This window comes from Anolis sagrei, chromosome 2 (assembly GCF_037176765.1).
Source record: "Anolis sagrei isolate rAnoSag1 chromosome 2, rAnoSag1.mat, whole genome shotgun sequence".
NCBI classification, from domain to species: domain Eukaryota; kingdom Metazoa; phylum Chordata; class Lepidosauria; order Squamata; family Dactyloidae; genus Anolis; species Anolis sagrei.
This window is the reverse complement of record NC_090022.1, coordinates 253,521,180-253,536,228: the sequence shown is the minus strand read 5'-3', so window position 1 is coordinate 253,536,228 and position 15,049 is coordinate 253,521,180. Positions and strand designations below refer to the sequence as shown.

At 37.2% G+C, this 15,049-nt stretch overlaps 1 protein-coding gene across 2 annotated transcripts in view; it reads right to left on the bottom strand.

Moving 5' to 3' along the window:
• Positions 1-15,049, bottom strand: part of SKIC3 (SKI3 subunit of superkiller complex) — a 60,657-nt gene that overhangs the window by 5,545 nt on the left and 40,063 nt on the right. For both annotated transcript variants that reach the window (XM_067464539.1, XM_067464538.1), the window contains exons 31-39: positions 14,367-14,588; positions 12,716-12,788; positions 11,955-12,008; positions 11,736-11,847; positions 9,110-9,238; positions 6,945-7,066; positions 5,402-5,560; positions 3,170-3,322; positions 662-792 (exon numbers count right to left, since the gene is read on the bottom strand). In XM_067464539.1, coding sequence (XP_067320640.1) covers positions 662-792; positions 3,170-3,322; positions 5,402-5,560; positions 6,945-7,066; positions 9,110-9,238; positions 11,736-11,847; positions 11,955-12,008; positions 12,716-12,788; positions 14,367-14,588 — 1,155 coding nt within the window. The remainder of the gene's footprint in view (positions 1-661; positions 793-3,169; positions 3,323-5,401; positions 5,561-6,944; positions 7,067-9,109; positions 9,239-11,735; positions 11,848-11,954; positions 12,009-12,715; positions 12,789-14,366; positions 14,589-15,049) is intronic.

The following is a 15,049-nucleotide window of genomic DNA, read 5'->3' as shown; positions in this document are numbered from 1 at the left end:
CATTAATCTGAAATACAGCAAAGTAACAGAAGTAGAAATGAGTTATTAACACTGTAAAATCAGAATAAAATGTTAGACCACGCCTTCAGAATGAAGGAGATGACTATCATTAGCTACCTATTGGATAAATCTGAACTTCCTACAAGTCAGAGAGGTTTTGGCAATTACTATGTTAGATTTTTTTAATTGGGATCTAAAAAGTAATGTTACTGTGAGTAATGGGAATGCACAGACAGGTGGATAGCTTGTTTGCTCTTCCTCTACCAAATTTGCATTCCTAAGGTGGAAGACACTTGTCTGTTTTAAATGCAATATATTAGCAATGGTAAGTGCTACAGTGCAAACTTCACTGAAGCATCTAGTTACAAGAATCACTTCCATTCTCATGGGTAAATTACTTCTGGCCTTCCAGATTTTGCTGGACTACAGCTCCCATCATCTAGCACCTCTAGCTATGTTGGTGTATTTCTGATAAGAGTTGCAATTGAGGAGCATCTACAACGCTTCAAGAAGCCTACCAGTGTTCTTAGGACTGTCGTCTGAACATTTCCCGAACTGTAAAATTTTAAGGTAGATTTCACTAGGTACATATTCTCACTTCACCCCAAATAGGGACCAAATGCATACTTTGTTTTCGTGTAACATAAAGACCTGAACACACCTTGACCCCATTTTGCGGTTGTACTGAAGAAGAGCTTGTAGTAGAACACCCAGTGGACAGAAAGTAAGCTTCAAAGCTTCTGCTGTGGCTTCTTGAACCAGTAACGGCCAGTGATCATTTGAAATGTTAGCCTTTAAACAAAAACAATGTTAGAAAAGCTCAATGGATGTCGAACTGTGGGATATTGATCACCATTGATCCTTGATCACCACACATACGTGACAGTTTACAAAACAGTTTGGGTACATGGGAGCAGCCATGCTACTAATGTTCCTACAGGAGATATTTTTAATATCTGTTGGATATCTGAAAGACTACCTCCTCCCACATGAAAGACACTGGCAGAAATCTTCAGCAGAGGCCTTGTTATATTGTTGTGAGTTTGTGCACACATTACATGGCTTTCTCTTTAACAACATCTGACTGTAGATCTCATCACTAAGAGATGCTAAACTGGCTTCATCTAAGCTTCTAGCAGGCAGCTAAAACCATACTGCTCTGCACAGTTTATAGAACTACTTGGGCTGGTTTTATAGTCTGATTTAAAATTATTTTAAACTATTTTTAAAGGGTTTTTAAATATTTTATGTCTAAATTGTTTTAAAAAGTTTTACCTGTTGTTCATTGCTGCTGGAGCCCATTTGGGATGGGAGTTGGTATATAAATAATTGAAACAAACAGTAATAAATACATTTTCAATTATGGAATATTTCGTGGACAAGCAAAGATGCTCACTCATAAGGCTTGTTTTGAAACTTACATCAATTAATTAAAAACTTACATCAATCAAACCTTTTTAATTAACTGACTTAAGAGAAAATATTTTTATTTCTTAAATTGTTTTTAAAAGTTTTACCTGTTGTTCATTGCTGCTGGAGCCCAACTGGGATGGGAGTTGGTATATAAATAATTGAAACAAACAGTAATAAATACATTTTCAATTATGGAATGTTTTGTGGACAAGCAAAGATGCTCACTCATAAGGCTTGTTTTGAAACTTTACTCAATTAATTAAAAACTTACATCAATCAAACCTTTTTAATTAACTGACTTAAGTCCTAAGTTGCATCCAATATTCAGAAATGTATCTTCAGTTAAATTAATGAAGCATGCTTGACAGAATATTTTGGACTCCTTTAAGAGAATAGGGCTCCAGCTTCCAGCAGAACAGATTAAAGAGAACCAGAGAGGAAAGCTACTCCCTCCACATGTCTAGGCCCAGAAGCAGATAAATGGTTCTTCCTCCAGCCCAACTGCCACTGCCCTGGACTCTAAGGGTGAGAAGAAGAGGAAGTATCTGCTGAACAGAATCCCCTCCCTAACTGCTATCCTCTCTCTTTTTTGGACATGTCTTAATTAGGCTTCAAGACTGAGTATCTTTTTACTGCATCCTTGAAGTGACTGTCTTGACCTTGAAGGAGCTGGGGGTGGTGACTGCTGACAGGGAGCTCTGGCATGGGCTGCTTCATGAGGTCACAAAGAGTCGGAAGCAACTGAACAAATAAACAACAATCTTTTTACTTTTAAATTGCTATATAGCCGTGGTTCCCAGCCTTTTTTTTTTATCAGGGACCACTTTCCAACATTAGTACCAAAAGGGTTACAAATTAGTTTTTGGTCAACTTTAGATTTGATTTGGTTATTTGGGGTTCTGATTCAGAAAATTGCATTGGATAGACCACGTCAGCTCTAGTTTCTGATGCAGAATATATGCCATCCAATAGTCGCCATCTGTTCACCCACAGAAAACCATATTTAATAATCTAGAGCTGATGTGGTAGTAGTAATCTTTCATGGGTAGTCAGCCTCTCCCCTCCTGACATCCCCATTGCCTCAGCACTATAAGAGGGTTTCACAATAATAATAATAATAATAATAATAATAATAATAATAATAATGCTATTCTATCTTAAAATCTACTATTCTAAACTGAAATTATTACTGCTTATTTAAAGTTGTTGCAAGGTTTCAAGACAACTGTGAGGTCATGGACCATATTTGCATTCTTGTAGACTACTGGTGGTCCATGGACCACAGGTTGGGAATCACTGCTATATACAGTAAGGGTACTACAATAATAAGAATAAACTGCACATTGCTTCCTAAAATGAAAACAGCTGGATTGATAAAAGAACACAATAGCGTTCCCTAACATTTTTTGTGAGAAACAACAAACATAGTTAATATGGTATATCTTGTCTACATAAATTAAGCAGCAATTGACATTGTGGAATAGCACTTTTATCTCTCCCCTTACAACTGCAAGTGAAACCAAGTAACTCTGAGAAGTGCCAGTGGTTCACTAATACAATTACTTTCACAGCACATTTTTGATGAAAGGTGATGAATGTATATTACTCTAATGGGGACTTTTATGGACACAATGGTCTGATCACACATTTTCTCTGATTCTACTCACAGTTATGAAATGGGGACCGTGCTACTGCATTATAAACACAGATGGCTATGGCCAGCACATTTTATCATTGCATAATTTAGCTCTCTTACCATGCAGATTTCCAGGGCAAGCTTAGCAAGTCTTAGTAGGCTAGAGAGCTTCCCACTCCAGCTGCCCTGCTGGGATGCCAGCTGTAAACTTTTTCGAAAACACATCTCTGCAGCAACCATCATTCCTTGGGACTGATAAACTTCTGCTAACCACTGAAGAGAGGAATAAGATTCATTGTTTAGACTTGCAGCTTTGTTTTAATTTTGTTATTGGATACATAGTGCCTAGTCTCATAGTTACGTTCAGCATTCCTTTAAAAAAGAAAACCTAAAGAGAAGGTTACTTTGGAGCAGAGGTGGGCAACCTATGTTGCATTTTGTTAATTCTATGATAGGGATGCGACAGAATGAAAAAGAAATGATCAAAGAACAGAATTAAGAGTACTGTTTGTAGTATGTTTGACAATATTTTATATCATCACATGCATTAATAATGACTTCAGTGATCTGTGAGAAATGAGATCTGTGAGAACACAGAGAAAATGTGTTCATGTAGTGATAAATTGCATTATTTGCAAATACAAGAAGGTGGTTATCAGAAGGTCTTAAGAAGAACAAGAACTCAGGAAAAACCCTTAAAAGATTCCAAAACAGCAACTGAGGACTCAATATTTCCAGTGAATATTATTAACTGTAGGTGACAGAAGGTGAAGGGATGAGGAAAATGCAATGAAAAGTCTGGAAACCTTTATTTTTAAAAATATTGGCAAGTGCATTTGATTAGGTGACACCTGGTTAGTGTTAGATAAGAAACAGCAAACTCAAAAGGGAAGGCTTGCAAAAGTTACGTCAGATGTGTCTACGTGAATAAAATCAAATTTATTAAGCAAAGCTATGTTACATAATAAGGCTGTCAAACGAAATTAAGGAGGAGAAATAGAATGTTTCCTTCAGTATTTCATTACGTTGTTGCTGTGTACCTTCAAGTCATTTGTTACTTATGGCTACCTTAAGACAAACATATCCAATAGTTTCCTTGGTAGTTTGTTCAGAGAGGGCTCACCCTTGCCTTCTTCTGAGGCTGAGAGTGTGTGACTTGCCCAAAGTCACCCAGTGGGTTTCCATTATTGAACAGGGATTCAAACCTTCATCTCTCAGTATCCTAGTCCAACACTCAAACCACAACACTACAGTAGTTCTCATTTTCCCCCAAACTAATCTGATGGCTCAGTGTTCACTTTTTCTTTGTCCCTTTTACTTCTTGACTCTGGTGTTAATACAATTTTGTTCGCAATTATGAAAGCTAAAAAGTAATATTTTCTAGGCAAATTGTCAAGTCATTTAAGTGTAAAATAACACCATCAAAGGGAATACAGAGACACCAAATATATTGCCCTGTGGACAGATATGTATGCTGCAAGACCTAAGCAGAAAACTCCAATCAGCCATGATCGCCTCACTAGGATCCTGAGAATGCTAAACTAGATCCTGATTGTAGGGGGGTGTAACAAGACAGGCAGAATTAAAATTTGCCAATGATTTCCAATGGCAGTGTCTTTCCCACAATCCATATGGCTGTGGCAATGATGGGAAGGATCAGTGGGGGCCTGAGGCACTGAGTTCACTTTGGTGTTTTGAATAAGGTGGAATTAGGCAAAGTACTAGGGTAGTGGTTCCCAAACTCAGTTGTTTTGGACTTTTCCTCCCAGAGGCCTCAGACAGCTTAGCCAACTATCAGGAATTCTGGGAACTGAAGTCTGAATCATCTAGAAGACCAACGTTTGGGAAACACTATCCCAGGGCCCTTCCACACAGCCATAAAACTCAGAATATCAAGGCAGATAAACCACAATATTTGCTTTGAACCGGGTTATCTGAGTCCACACTGCCATATAGCATAGTTCAAAGCAGATAATGTGGGTTTTTATACAGCTGTGTGGAAGGGGTCCTAGAGCTATTTGAGATATAGGGCTTAGTACTCTGAATAGCTTATTTTAGTCTCAACCAAAACATAGATTCATCACCTCACTTGCAATAAATTCACCATCTGCCACTGGGAAGGATTAGTCGATAATGCTTACTTTGCTCACAGAAGGCATCTCTATCCAACTTCCCAGGATCCTTTAAGCTCTGTGTAACTCAGAGCCCCTTGAAAAACTGGTGGTGTGGAGACACTTTGGTTCTTAATTACATTGCACACATCTAGCTTTCTTCCAAATTACCTTTAAAGCCAGCTTTCACATGTTGCATATGACAAAATATGACCAGATATAATAAAATGTCTAAACTTACATGCCAGGCTGTAATTGAAGTGGAGTTGGACATAACTGCCTTCTGAAGCTCCTCCAAGACAGAATCAGGAAGCTCTTTGTGAGACTGCAAAAGTGGCTTGTACTGAACTTGCCTTAAAAGAAGGTACAATGTTGGTTGCTCAGGAAAGGTTTGTAGTCCCTGGAAGTAAAACAAGTAGAATAGGGGAAACCTATTAGAAGCTGCTTCAAAGGGTTTTGTGGGATCAATAATAACAATAACAATAATAATAATGCTTTATTTATAACCTGCTCTATTTCCCCGAAGGGACTCAGGGCAGCTTCCAGCAATGTAAAAGCACAGTGGCAAAAATGCAATGCCAACTTTGAGTTGATACAGATTCAGGTGTTCTCTGTTTTCAATAAGCAAAAAAGCAGGAAAAATGCCGGAGGCAAGGCTATCAGGATTATTATTTTGTAAGCCAATCAGCTAATATTTTCATGTCTAGAACCCTACTATAAGAATATTTCTTAAGTAATTCCCAAATAAGTAAATGGACTGCTTTCAGGCTCATGTCAAAGAGTTTTGGATCCAAACAGGAAGACAATGAAATGTGTGTCTATCTAATATTTAATAAATTCCACGAATGGATTCAAGTGACACATAAGTAATTACAAAACTTTATCATCATCATCTTTCTTTTTTTTTCCTATCCTCACATAAAAGAGAAAATAAACAATCATTTCTTATGCTATAGAATGAATGGCATGGAAGCAACATTCAGTCTCTGAAGCCTTCTTATGCAGCTCCTAATGTTTCCATCTGGAGTCTGGCTTGTAACAAAGACTGGTCAACCGTCTCTTGCTTTACAAGAAAGCATGCCTGTTGGGACAACTTATGAGAAAAAGCAGTACTTGCAAAGTTTTTCCACAAAGAGGTTTTTACGCAAAATACTTTGTTTTCAAAAGTGAAAAACTTGCCGTGATTTGTACAAAAATATACTGCAGTTTTATAGGGGCAGATAACCCAAAATGTAAAAAAACAAACAAACAAACAAAAAACAAAACAACAACCCCAAAACAAAACAAAAAACCCAAAAGGTACAACAGGAGTGAGGAAAATGCTGCCAACAGGTCTTAACATAGTTCCCAATATGTTTTCTGCCTCAACAACTTCAATACTTCAAATGAAAAAAGGGGGAAATGCCCTAAAGTAGCACTGCAATTGCTCTTGGCATAGTGGCTTCCCCTTTGAAATCCTATCTGCTAAAAACCATCATCATCAACCTGCTATAGCAGGTTTTTTTATTCTCCAACTACCTGCCTTCCTCACTGTTTGAGCTGCTTTTTCTAGTTCTCAAAATGGAAAAAGAAGCCACATCTTCTTCCAGAATGATACTCTTACTTCTGAGTTCAATTTCCAGCATTCAGTTTCTATCAGAACCCACTGTAATGTAGACAAGTATGATGTCATGTTTCAAATCAAGCAAATAAAACAGCTCTTGTGCAACATACTCACTGCAAGTATTAAACAAAATGCTATAGTTTGGTTTTTTCTCTACAAAGATTGCCGACAGTGACCATACCTTTGTGCAGAGTGCCTCTGCTTCTGAAGTTCTCCCAGTCTCACTTAAGCCAGTAATAGCTTCGAAAAGAGACCACTCTTCAAGAGCTTGGGCATAGGAAACAGGGAGATCCTTTTCTTTAGCTAGAAATAAAATACAGTTCATTACTTCCAACACCTTTGGTTAGTTCATATCCACATTTAAAACTTTAGCAACAGAAAACATAAGCAATCATATTTTAAAAACATCAGTGAAGCAATTCTTAGACTAAAAGTAACCACTGACTTTGTTCAAGGAGTTGATAAATCCAAAACATAGCTCCTTGAAGGAAGCACAGGTTTTTCAAGCTCCCTTACTCTTCACTCAAAAGCCCCTTAACCCTAATAATACTTTATACCTGAAGTCAAAGCTGTTTCTATCCTAAGTCACCTCAAATTATGCAGGGAAGAAAAAGCAAGACCTGATAGCCCTTCTGAAACTTCATTTTTATTTCTTAATGCACAAAAATCAGTCTCTTGAGTAACGTTTTTGATTTGCAACTGAAATCACAAATTCCTAACAAAATGAATAATAACATACTAACACGCACGACTTTTGTGATTGAAAGAAACAGTAATGCATAGGAAATTAGTCAGAAACATGGTGGTGCGTAATATTGGTCTGTCTGTTATATTCATTTTCAATATGATAAAACTATGAAGGGGCCACTAACTGATTTTTGAGGCACTCATGATCCTGTGGCATAAAAATGGCATCTACAAACAATTGACTTGATCTAGAGCAGTGCTTCTTAAACTGTGGGCTCTGACCTCAAATGGGGTCTGCTTAGTTCAATGTTGGGGGTCTTGAAAAATCTGGCAATGTAAAACGTTTCTGAACGGCACCTGTGGTTGTTTGAGACACTACATGGATTGTTAGCAGCAATGTGCAGTGTTTATAATAAACTCTGGAGTATATGCTGTCAGAAATATTAAAATTTAACAAGGTATTTTTAATGTGAATCGATCACTGAAAAGGTTAGATAGATGCGATAACTCAGCAAAAGCTGTAGTTCAATATAAGAAGGCGTGCCTGTGGCTTAGTAATGCCTCAGCCTGAGAGAGCTCTCAGTGTGAGAGAAGCCTCTCTGCATGAGAGAACGCCTCAGTGGGAGAATAGGTCTCAGTGGTAGTAGGCTTTACTGTGGGAGAAAGGTCTCAAAGTGTGAGGTAGGTCTTGTTATGAGAAAGCCTTGTGTTAAGCTCCAACGTGAAGACTGAAATTCATTTGTGTTATGGAAGCCTTGTTTTTGTAAATAGTGCAACCATATTATTTTGCTATAAAGAAAAGCCTCCTATGGAAGAGATAACATTGGTCTGTGTGTTTTTGTTCTTTTTAGCTACTGGTGCTGGGTCATGCTGCTGCTGATAAGTTACTCTGCTATACATTTATGAGGAGGGTCTTTTGTTAATAAGCCCACTCGCCCAAAAGATGCTTCAGGGAAAATCAGCCTGTTTAATAAGCTTTGCAAATGCTGGTTTATTATCAGTAAATTTTTGACTTTATACCTACTTTATTTACCTATAAACCCATGGTCACGTAATCAATTCTCAGGCAGAAAGGGGAAAAGTTTAAGAAGCCCTAGTGGTTTTTATATGGTTTTTATAGTGCTATGTTGAATGTTTTTAATTGTATCTTTTATGAATGTGTAGCATCAAATTGTTGCCAATCTGTAACTGCCTTGAGTCGCCTTAGGGCTGAGAAAGGTGGGCTAGAAATGCCGTTAATAAATAAATAAATAAATAAATAAATAATAGTCTAAAGTACAACCATCACATTCTTCTTTTTCCAAGTAAAATGTAGCAAAGCAAAAGAGATTCTGGCTCAATTAGCTCTTCATTGTGCTAGTTCTCTCTTTGTAAGGAAACTGAGACATACAGGAGCATTTAAAACAGTGTCCATTTCACATGCAGCCTGAAAGCTGCATTTGTAGACCTTGCCTTCTCATGCACAATATTTCTATCATTTTTCTTTGTGATAATAGATCAAAAGCACAACATATCTAGAATGCATTTAAGTCTCATCCTTAAGGGTTGAAGCAACTTAACACAGACCAGTATTTCAGAGGACTACAGAAGAAAATTAATAAAGGTTTCCTCCTCAGATTACTCAATATCCCCCCCCCCCCAAAAAAAAAAAACCCTTACTTTTTGCTGAGATTGTGGCTACAATCATTTTTTCCAGGTTTCTCCTCTTTGGATGTGTATTATGCAAACAAACAACAGTATTTTCAGAATGACAAGCAGCTAGGAGCACTGACCAAGCAGCCGGATTATCTGGAAGAAATACGAGTTAGCTGTCAATTTCCAAATATATCATCTGAATGACTGAGCAGCTAAGCAAGTGGATGTACCCAGTGATGCAAAACCAAAGACATAAAATAAGATACCGTCCCAGAATGCTTACACGCTCAAGACATTTGGAAGTTCATATCATAAGATACCAGCTTCTTTATCAGAGGCATCAATTCAGAATTGCAATATGATACAGGGCTTCAGAACACACAAACATTTTTACATGCATAGCTGAAAAGCTTAGTGAAAAATGGTTTGCTTCACTTAGTCTAAAAAAAGGATTTACAAGTGCACAGATGAAATTTTGAACTGATAACAGCTAGGCTTTTCTGCATTTTTTGTTATATCCATGTATAAGAAATCGGGAACAATGTGAAAAAACCCCAAACACTTCAAGAACTACCACAGAGTCAAATAGGAATATCACTCTCTTTTTATATTTTAGCTTTCATTCCATGCATTCATCCCAAAGCCTGAACTCCCTTTAAAGTCCTTTTTTACAGACGCTAAGCACAATCCACTCCCCTTTCTTGTCTCCTATCTAGCTGGAAGGGGTTTCTGTTTTGTTGCAGCATTACCAATGGGAAGTTGGTATAGGAGGTCTGGAGAAAGACAAACTTTCAATATTGGGTTGCAGTAGTATGTCTACAGTAAATGCTACAATAAAACTTAAACTGGGAAAGAATGGAATTCTACTGTAGCTGTTTGCGTTTATGCATAACATGTGAGGTAAACAGTTGCCTCCAGAATCACTAACTGACCAGATGTGAAAAGCAAAACAGAGGAAAAATTGGGAAAGCAGATTAGGCTGCCTTAGCTGTTACCCTGGTACGTTGAAAAAGCATAGATCTGTACATTTCACTACCAAAACGTACATATTTTAGAGCTTTTCATTTGATTCCTCTGCCCAGGATTCAGTTCCCTAGGGATTCAATTCCCTGCAGTGTTCTGTGGCCATGGATAATGACGAAAATGAACAAGTCATTATAAAATGAACATTGCTATGTCAATAGACCAGAAAGTGGTTGTAAAGTCTGTTGCTAAATTTAGGGACCAGACAGATCTAGTCTTGGGCCTAGTACACCTATCACTATCCTTGCCTCTGGATCCAATCAACATATCAATAGGGGTGGGATATGCTTTTTCTATAATCTCTCTCCACATAAGCAGCAGCAAGTTTAAACACATATATAGTGGTCCCTTGGTACCCATGGATACCAAGGCCCACCCATGAATACCAAAATCCATGGATGTGCAAGTCCCATGAAATACAATGGTGTAGTAAAATGCTATATAAAACAGCTGAATCTGCGTTTGCTTTTTGCATGTTAAAAACTTATGTTCAAGCTGTGGGTGGTGGAATCCATGGATACAGAGAGTAGACTCTACAAATACATAGTAATCAATCTGAAAGGGGTTTACTATCTCCAGTCTTCTTTCTGAGTATGTTAAGCATCCCTTTAAGAAAGGATTCTTCTTTTTTCCTGTGTCTTTTGGTTTTGAATGACTTGCCTACAAAGCTACGACTACTTCAGACCTATAGTTTAGAGGCCTTTCCCAGATCAGCCTTAAAGTTTAGGTAAATGAAAGGAACTCTGTGGGAAAAAGAGCTCAGGTCATTACACATTTATGCTTAATAAGTAGAATTCTAATAGGCGGCTTCACTGCTAAGTCAAATGTTTACAGGGGTCTCTTAAGACACTATGCTAAATGATTCTGGCCCAGTTTATCTGACAAATTGTATCACCTGTTATGAACCATCACATAGTCTAAGATAATATGGAGAGGCCCTGCTCTCGATCCCACCGCAAGCGTAATTTGTGGGAACAAGGGACAGGGCCTTCTCAGCAGTGGTCCCCCGTCTGTGAAATTCTCTCCCCAGGGATGTCAGGTTGGCCATCTCCCTCCTGTTGAGTTTCAGAAAGAAGCTCAAGACTTGGTTATGGGACCAAGCCTTCGACCATTGAATAGCAGCTAGTGAGAAGAAGATTTAAGCAACTGGCGACAATGAATTGACCCAGACCTGGGTTTGGATTTTAATTGGCGTGTTTAATTAATTGCTTTTTAATTAACTGTTTTAATGTTTTAATTGTATTTGTTGAATGTTTATGTGAAAGCACTGATTGTGCTTGCTGTGAGGCCACCCTGAGTCCCCCTTTGGGGGTGAGAAGGGCAGGTTATAAATACAGGAAATAAATAAATAATTAATAAATTGAGAAAGTTATGCTACTTTGTTTTGCAAACAATTCCAAATGAAAAGTTTATTTTTTTAAAAAAAATCAGTTACCATTACCTTACTACAGGCAACTAGTAAATTCATTTTCTATATGCCATAAACAAGCATTAAAATAAAAACATGATACTTTTAGATTGTTCAAAAATAAGTACATTATGCTATAAAGCAAAAACAACTATCAAAAAACCCTGTTTATATTCAAGTATCCAGACCATTTAGTCTGCATTAAGAAGTATGACTCACCTGGGGAAAGATGGATTGCCTTTTGGATATTCTTCAAAGCATTGTTCTTCTCATTTTCAGTTGTGTGACATCCTATAGCCAATTGATTAACTGCGGTATTCAACAAAGCTTTCTAAACACAAGAATGCACAGCAGGTGAGTATTGTTCTTTTTAGCTAAAAAAAATTCCACCCCAATGCACAATATAAAAAAAAATCATTTTATGGGAAAAATACTAACCTTTCCATGGTTTAAATCATGAATATGAGCAACAGTTCCTGCCACAGCCCCACCCTGCAAGACAAAATATCGATCATGGTATGGCATACCAGAATATTATAGCTTTTGCAGATCAATAAGGTAGGACAATGCTACTGCCCTTTGGATCAATATATGTGAAAATGTCAAACAGGTTTGCACATTTAAATGTGCTGACATCCCAGAATGATGAAAAATATACTGATCTGGTGTAGCACATTAATTGAAAGGTTTCCACGAGCAGAGTTCTCATAATTGCCTTTTTTGAATTCCTGCCCTAAATCTATAAATAAGATTTTGTCTGTAGATGGGCATTTCCACCAAGATTTTCACCAAATTTTATAGGGATGTTTGAAATGGTCTCATTAAGTATATACACTCTGTGACATACATTGCATTTTCTTCCTGGAGTGCGTTTGCTGCCTGATTAGGAGAGGCTTGCTCACTCAAGGACAACTTAAGTTGATGTGTTACATGGGAACATGTGGACATTCAAAGATGTAGGCATCTAGCTTCCACATAATGTGAAACTAAACAGTTAATAATGACAAATAATTCCCACAAATAACTGGATATTACACTCAGCATAAGTCTTTAGTGCCACAAGCTTATTGTTTTGCTGCAACAGACTAATATGGCTACCGCTTTGGAAACCCTTTTATTAACACGTTTCTCTTTACTAATTATATAATTGAGGAAATAAGAAAAAATTCCATATTAAGGTTCACCCTGTGCACATTCACCTTTGCATTCTTTGGTGTATACTGAGGTACCAGTCGAGACAGGAGAGACCATAAAGCAGGATTATCTGGGTTACTAAAAGAGAGATGACAATATTGAAATTACATTTTTCTACATTAACCTAAGTCCTTAGCATTGGCTGGAATTATAGTTTGCTTTCTGAACAACTATATTGCACTTTAAAATTTACTCAAATAGCTTTTTTAGGATAGAAAAGGATAAAAAGTATCATGATTTAGGAACGGATATTCAAGTACAAGAATTGCTTTGAAAATTCATCAGATTTGGATAATTTATATCCAGGTTTGATTGATTTAGACAGATTTCGATTTCCAAATTATACCAACAGATCAAGACTTCAAAAATGGGGCAAATTATACTGAAGATCAAAATGAAAACAGTTACTCAAGAGCAAAAAAAACTTTTGCACTATCATTTTAAATTGTTATTATGAAGTATCAGAACAAATGTGATAGGGAGGAATGGCAGAATGAATTTCAAGCTGATTATACTTGTAATCATTTGGAAACATATCCTTGCTATATGCATACAAAACAAAATTGTTCTGCAGATAATTCTCTTTTGTATGTTCTGAAACATGGAATACAGTGAACTTCAAGTACAGTAAATAAACGGATACACTGGATCGTTGGGCAAATCCTTGCTGACTTTGTACAAAATCTGTTCTGTTAAAATAAAAAAATAAATAAAAGAGAATGGGACAAAGAAGTCTTGCAGTATCTTTAAGACTTATCTATCTATCTGTCTATCTATCAGCATGAGTATTGGGCATTAAAATTCCAGTTCCTCTGAAGCAGGGAATTCATTTTATTCTCTGAATGCTCTAATTGAAATAAATAACACATTAAAACTGCTCCAAGACTCTTTCTCCTCTGTTTTATTTTTTATAGTCTGAAAACAGAATAATACTATTGCTGAAACCCAACAATTCATTACTTATTTTTAATAAATGTCCTGAAAGGAATTTTTTCTTAACCCAAATTTGAAGTCTGATGTTACTGAAGTACAATGGGGCCCAAGAGTCTCCATTCAATCCCACTCCATTTTCTCTTTCCCTTTTGTTGTCAAATTTTACTCCAGCCCTTCCCCTAATAATCAATGCGCCAATCTAAAAAGGAAAATTTCAGGTCCTGCTCCAATTTCAACTGGGCATGTTTAAAGGGAAGAAAAATGATTGACCTAAGGCAGTGGTTCTCAGCCTGTGGGTCCCCAGATGCTTTTGGCCTTCAACTCCAAGAAATCCTAACAGCTGGTAAAGTGGCTAGAATTTCTGGGAATTATAGGCCAAAAACATCTGGGAAACCCAGGTTGAGAGCCACTGACCTAAGGGTTTGTTTATTTTTCAGGTGTTTTAGAAGTAAACTTGAGCACTTTTGAGTTGGATGAGTTTACTTGTTTGAATCAGTAGGTGAAAATGGCTGTCTGCTTATTGACTGGATAAGGAAAAGAAAGACAACTGTAGTCATTTACTTTGACTACATAGACAAAAACATTAGGGATTATCCACTATGCTTAACTCAGTCATCTTGCTCATAGATAGCTCAGCTAAAGGTATTTTCTTCAGTCCCATCTGCCTTGAAAGGTAAACTCAGTTGGGAAGAAGAATTTGTTGCAAAAACATAGATTACATACCTGTGAATTGTTCTTGAAACTTGTCTTTGAACAGCCTGATTCCTGCCTTGTAATGCATAGACAGCAGATGTCAAAAGGCATCTCATAAAAATATTATCCTTTCTTTCTGCATGCTTTAATAATTCTTTAAGTGCTGCTGTTGCAAGTGTAGCATCCTGCTTTATCAGCCCTAAAGTGCACAGAGCTTGCAGACTTTCTATATTTGGTTTCTGTAATATAGAACTGTAAGATAAAAGATTATTCAGTGCATTATTATCTAAAAGTACAACGTGATGCATTATTTACTTGGAACACCATTAAAAAATCTAAATGCCACCTCCAGTCCATACATTGCTTATCCTTTCGAAGCACTGCAAAGCACTTCAAAACAACAAAATCAAGAAGAAGCAATACTGTCAAAAATGCCTACCTTGCTTTTTTATTCTGGGCAATAGTGCTATAACCCTGTGGTTTGCCAAAACCCTGCAGGTTATAATTGTTAAACACATAAAGTAAAAGGAATACCTTTAGAATCACAATATGCTGTTGCTGTTTGCCTTCACATCATTTCTGACTATAGTAACCCTATCATTGGATTTTCTTGGCAAGATTTCTTCAAGAGGGGGGTTGCCTTTGCCTTCCTCTGAGGCTGTGAGTGTGTGGATTGGCCAAGATCCCCCAATGGTTTTCTGTGTCTGAGTGAG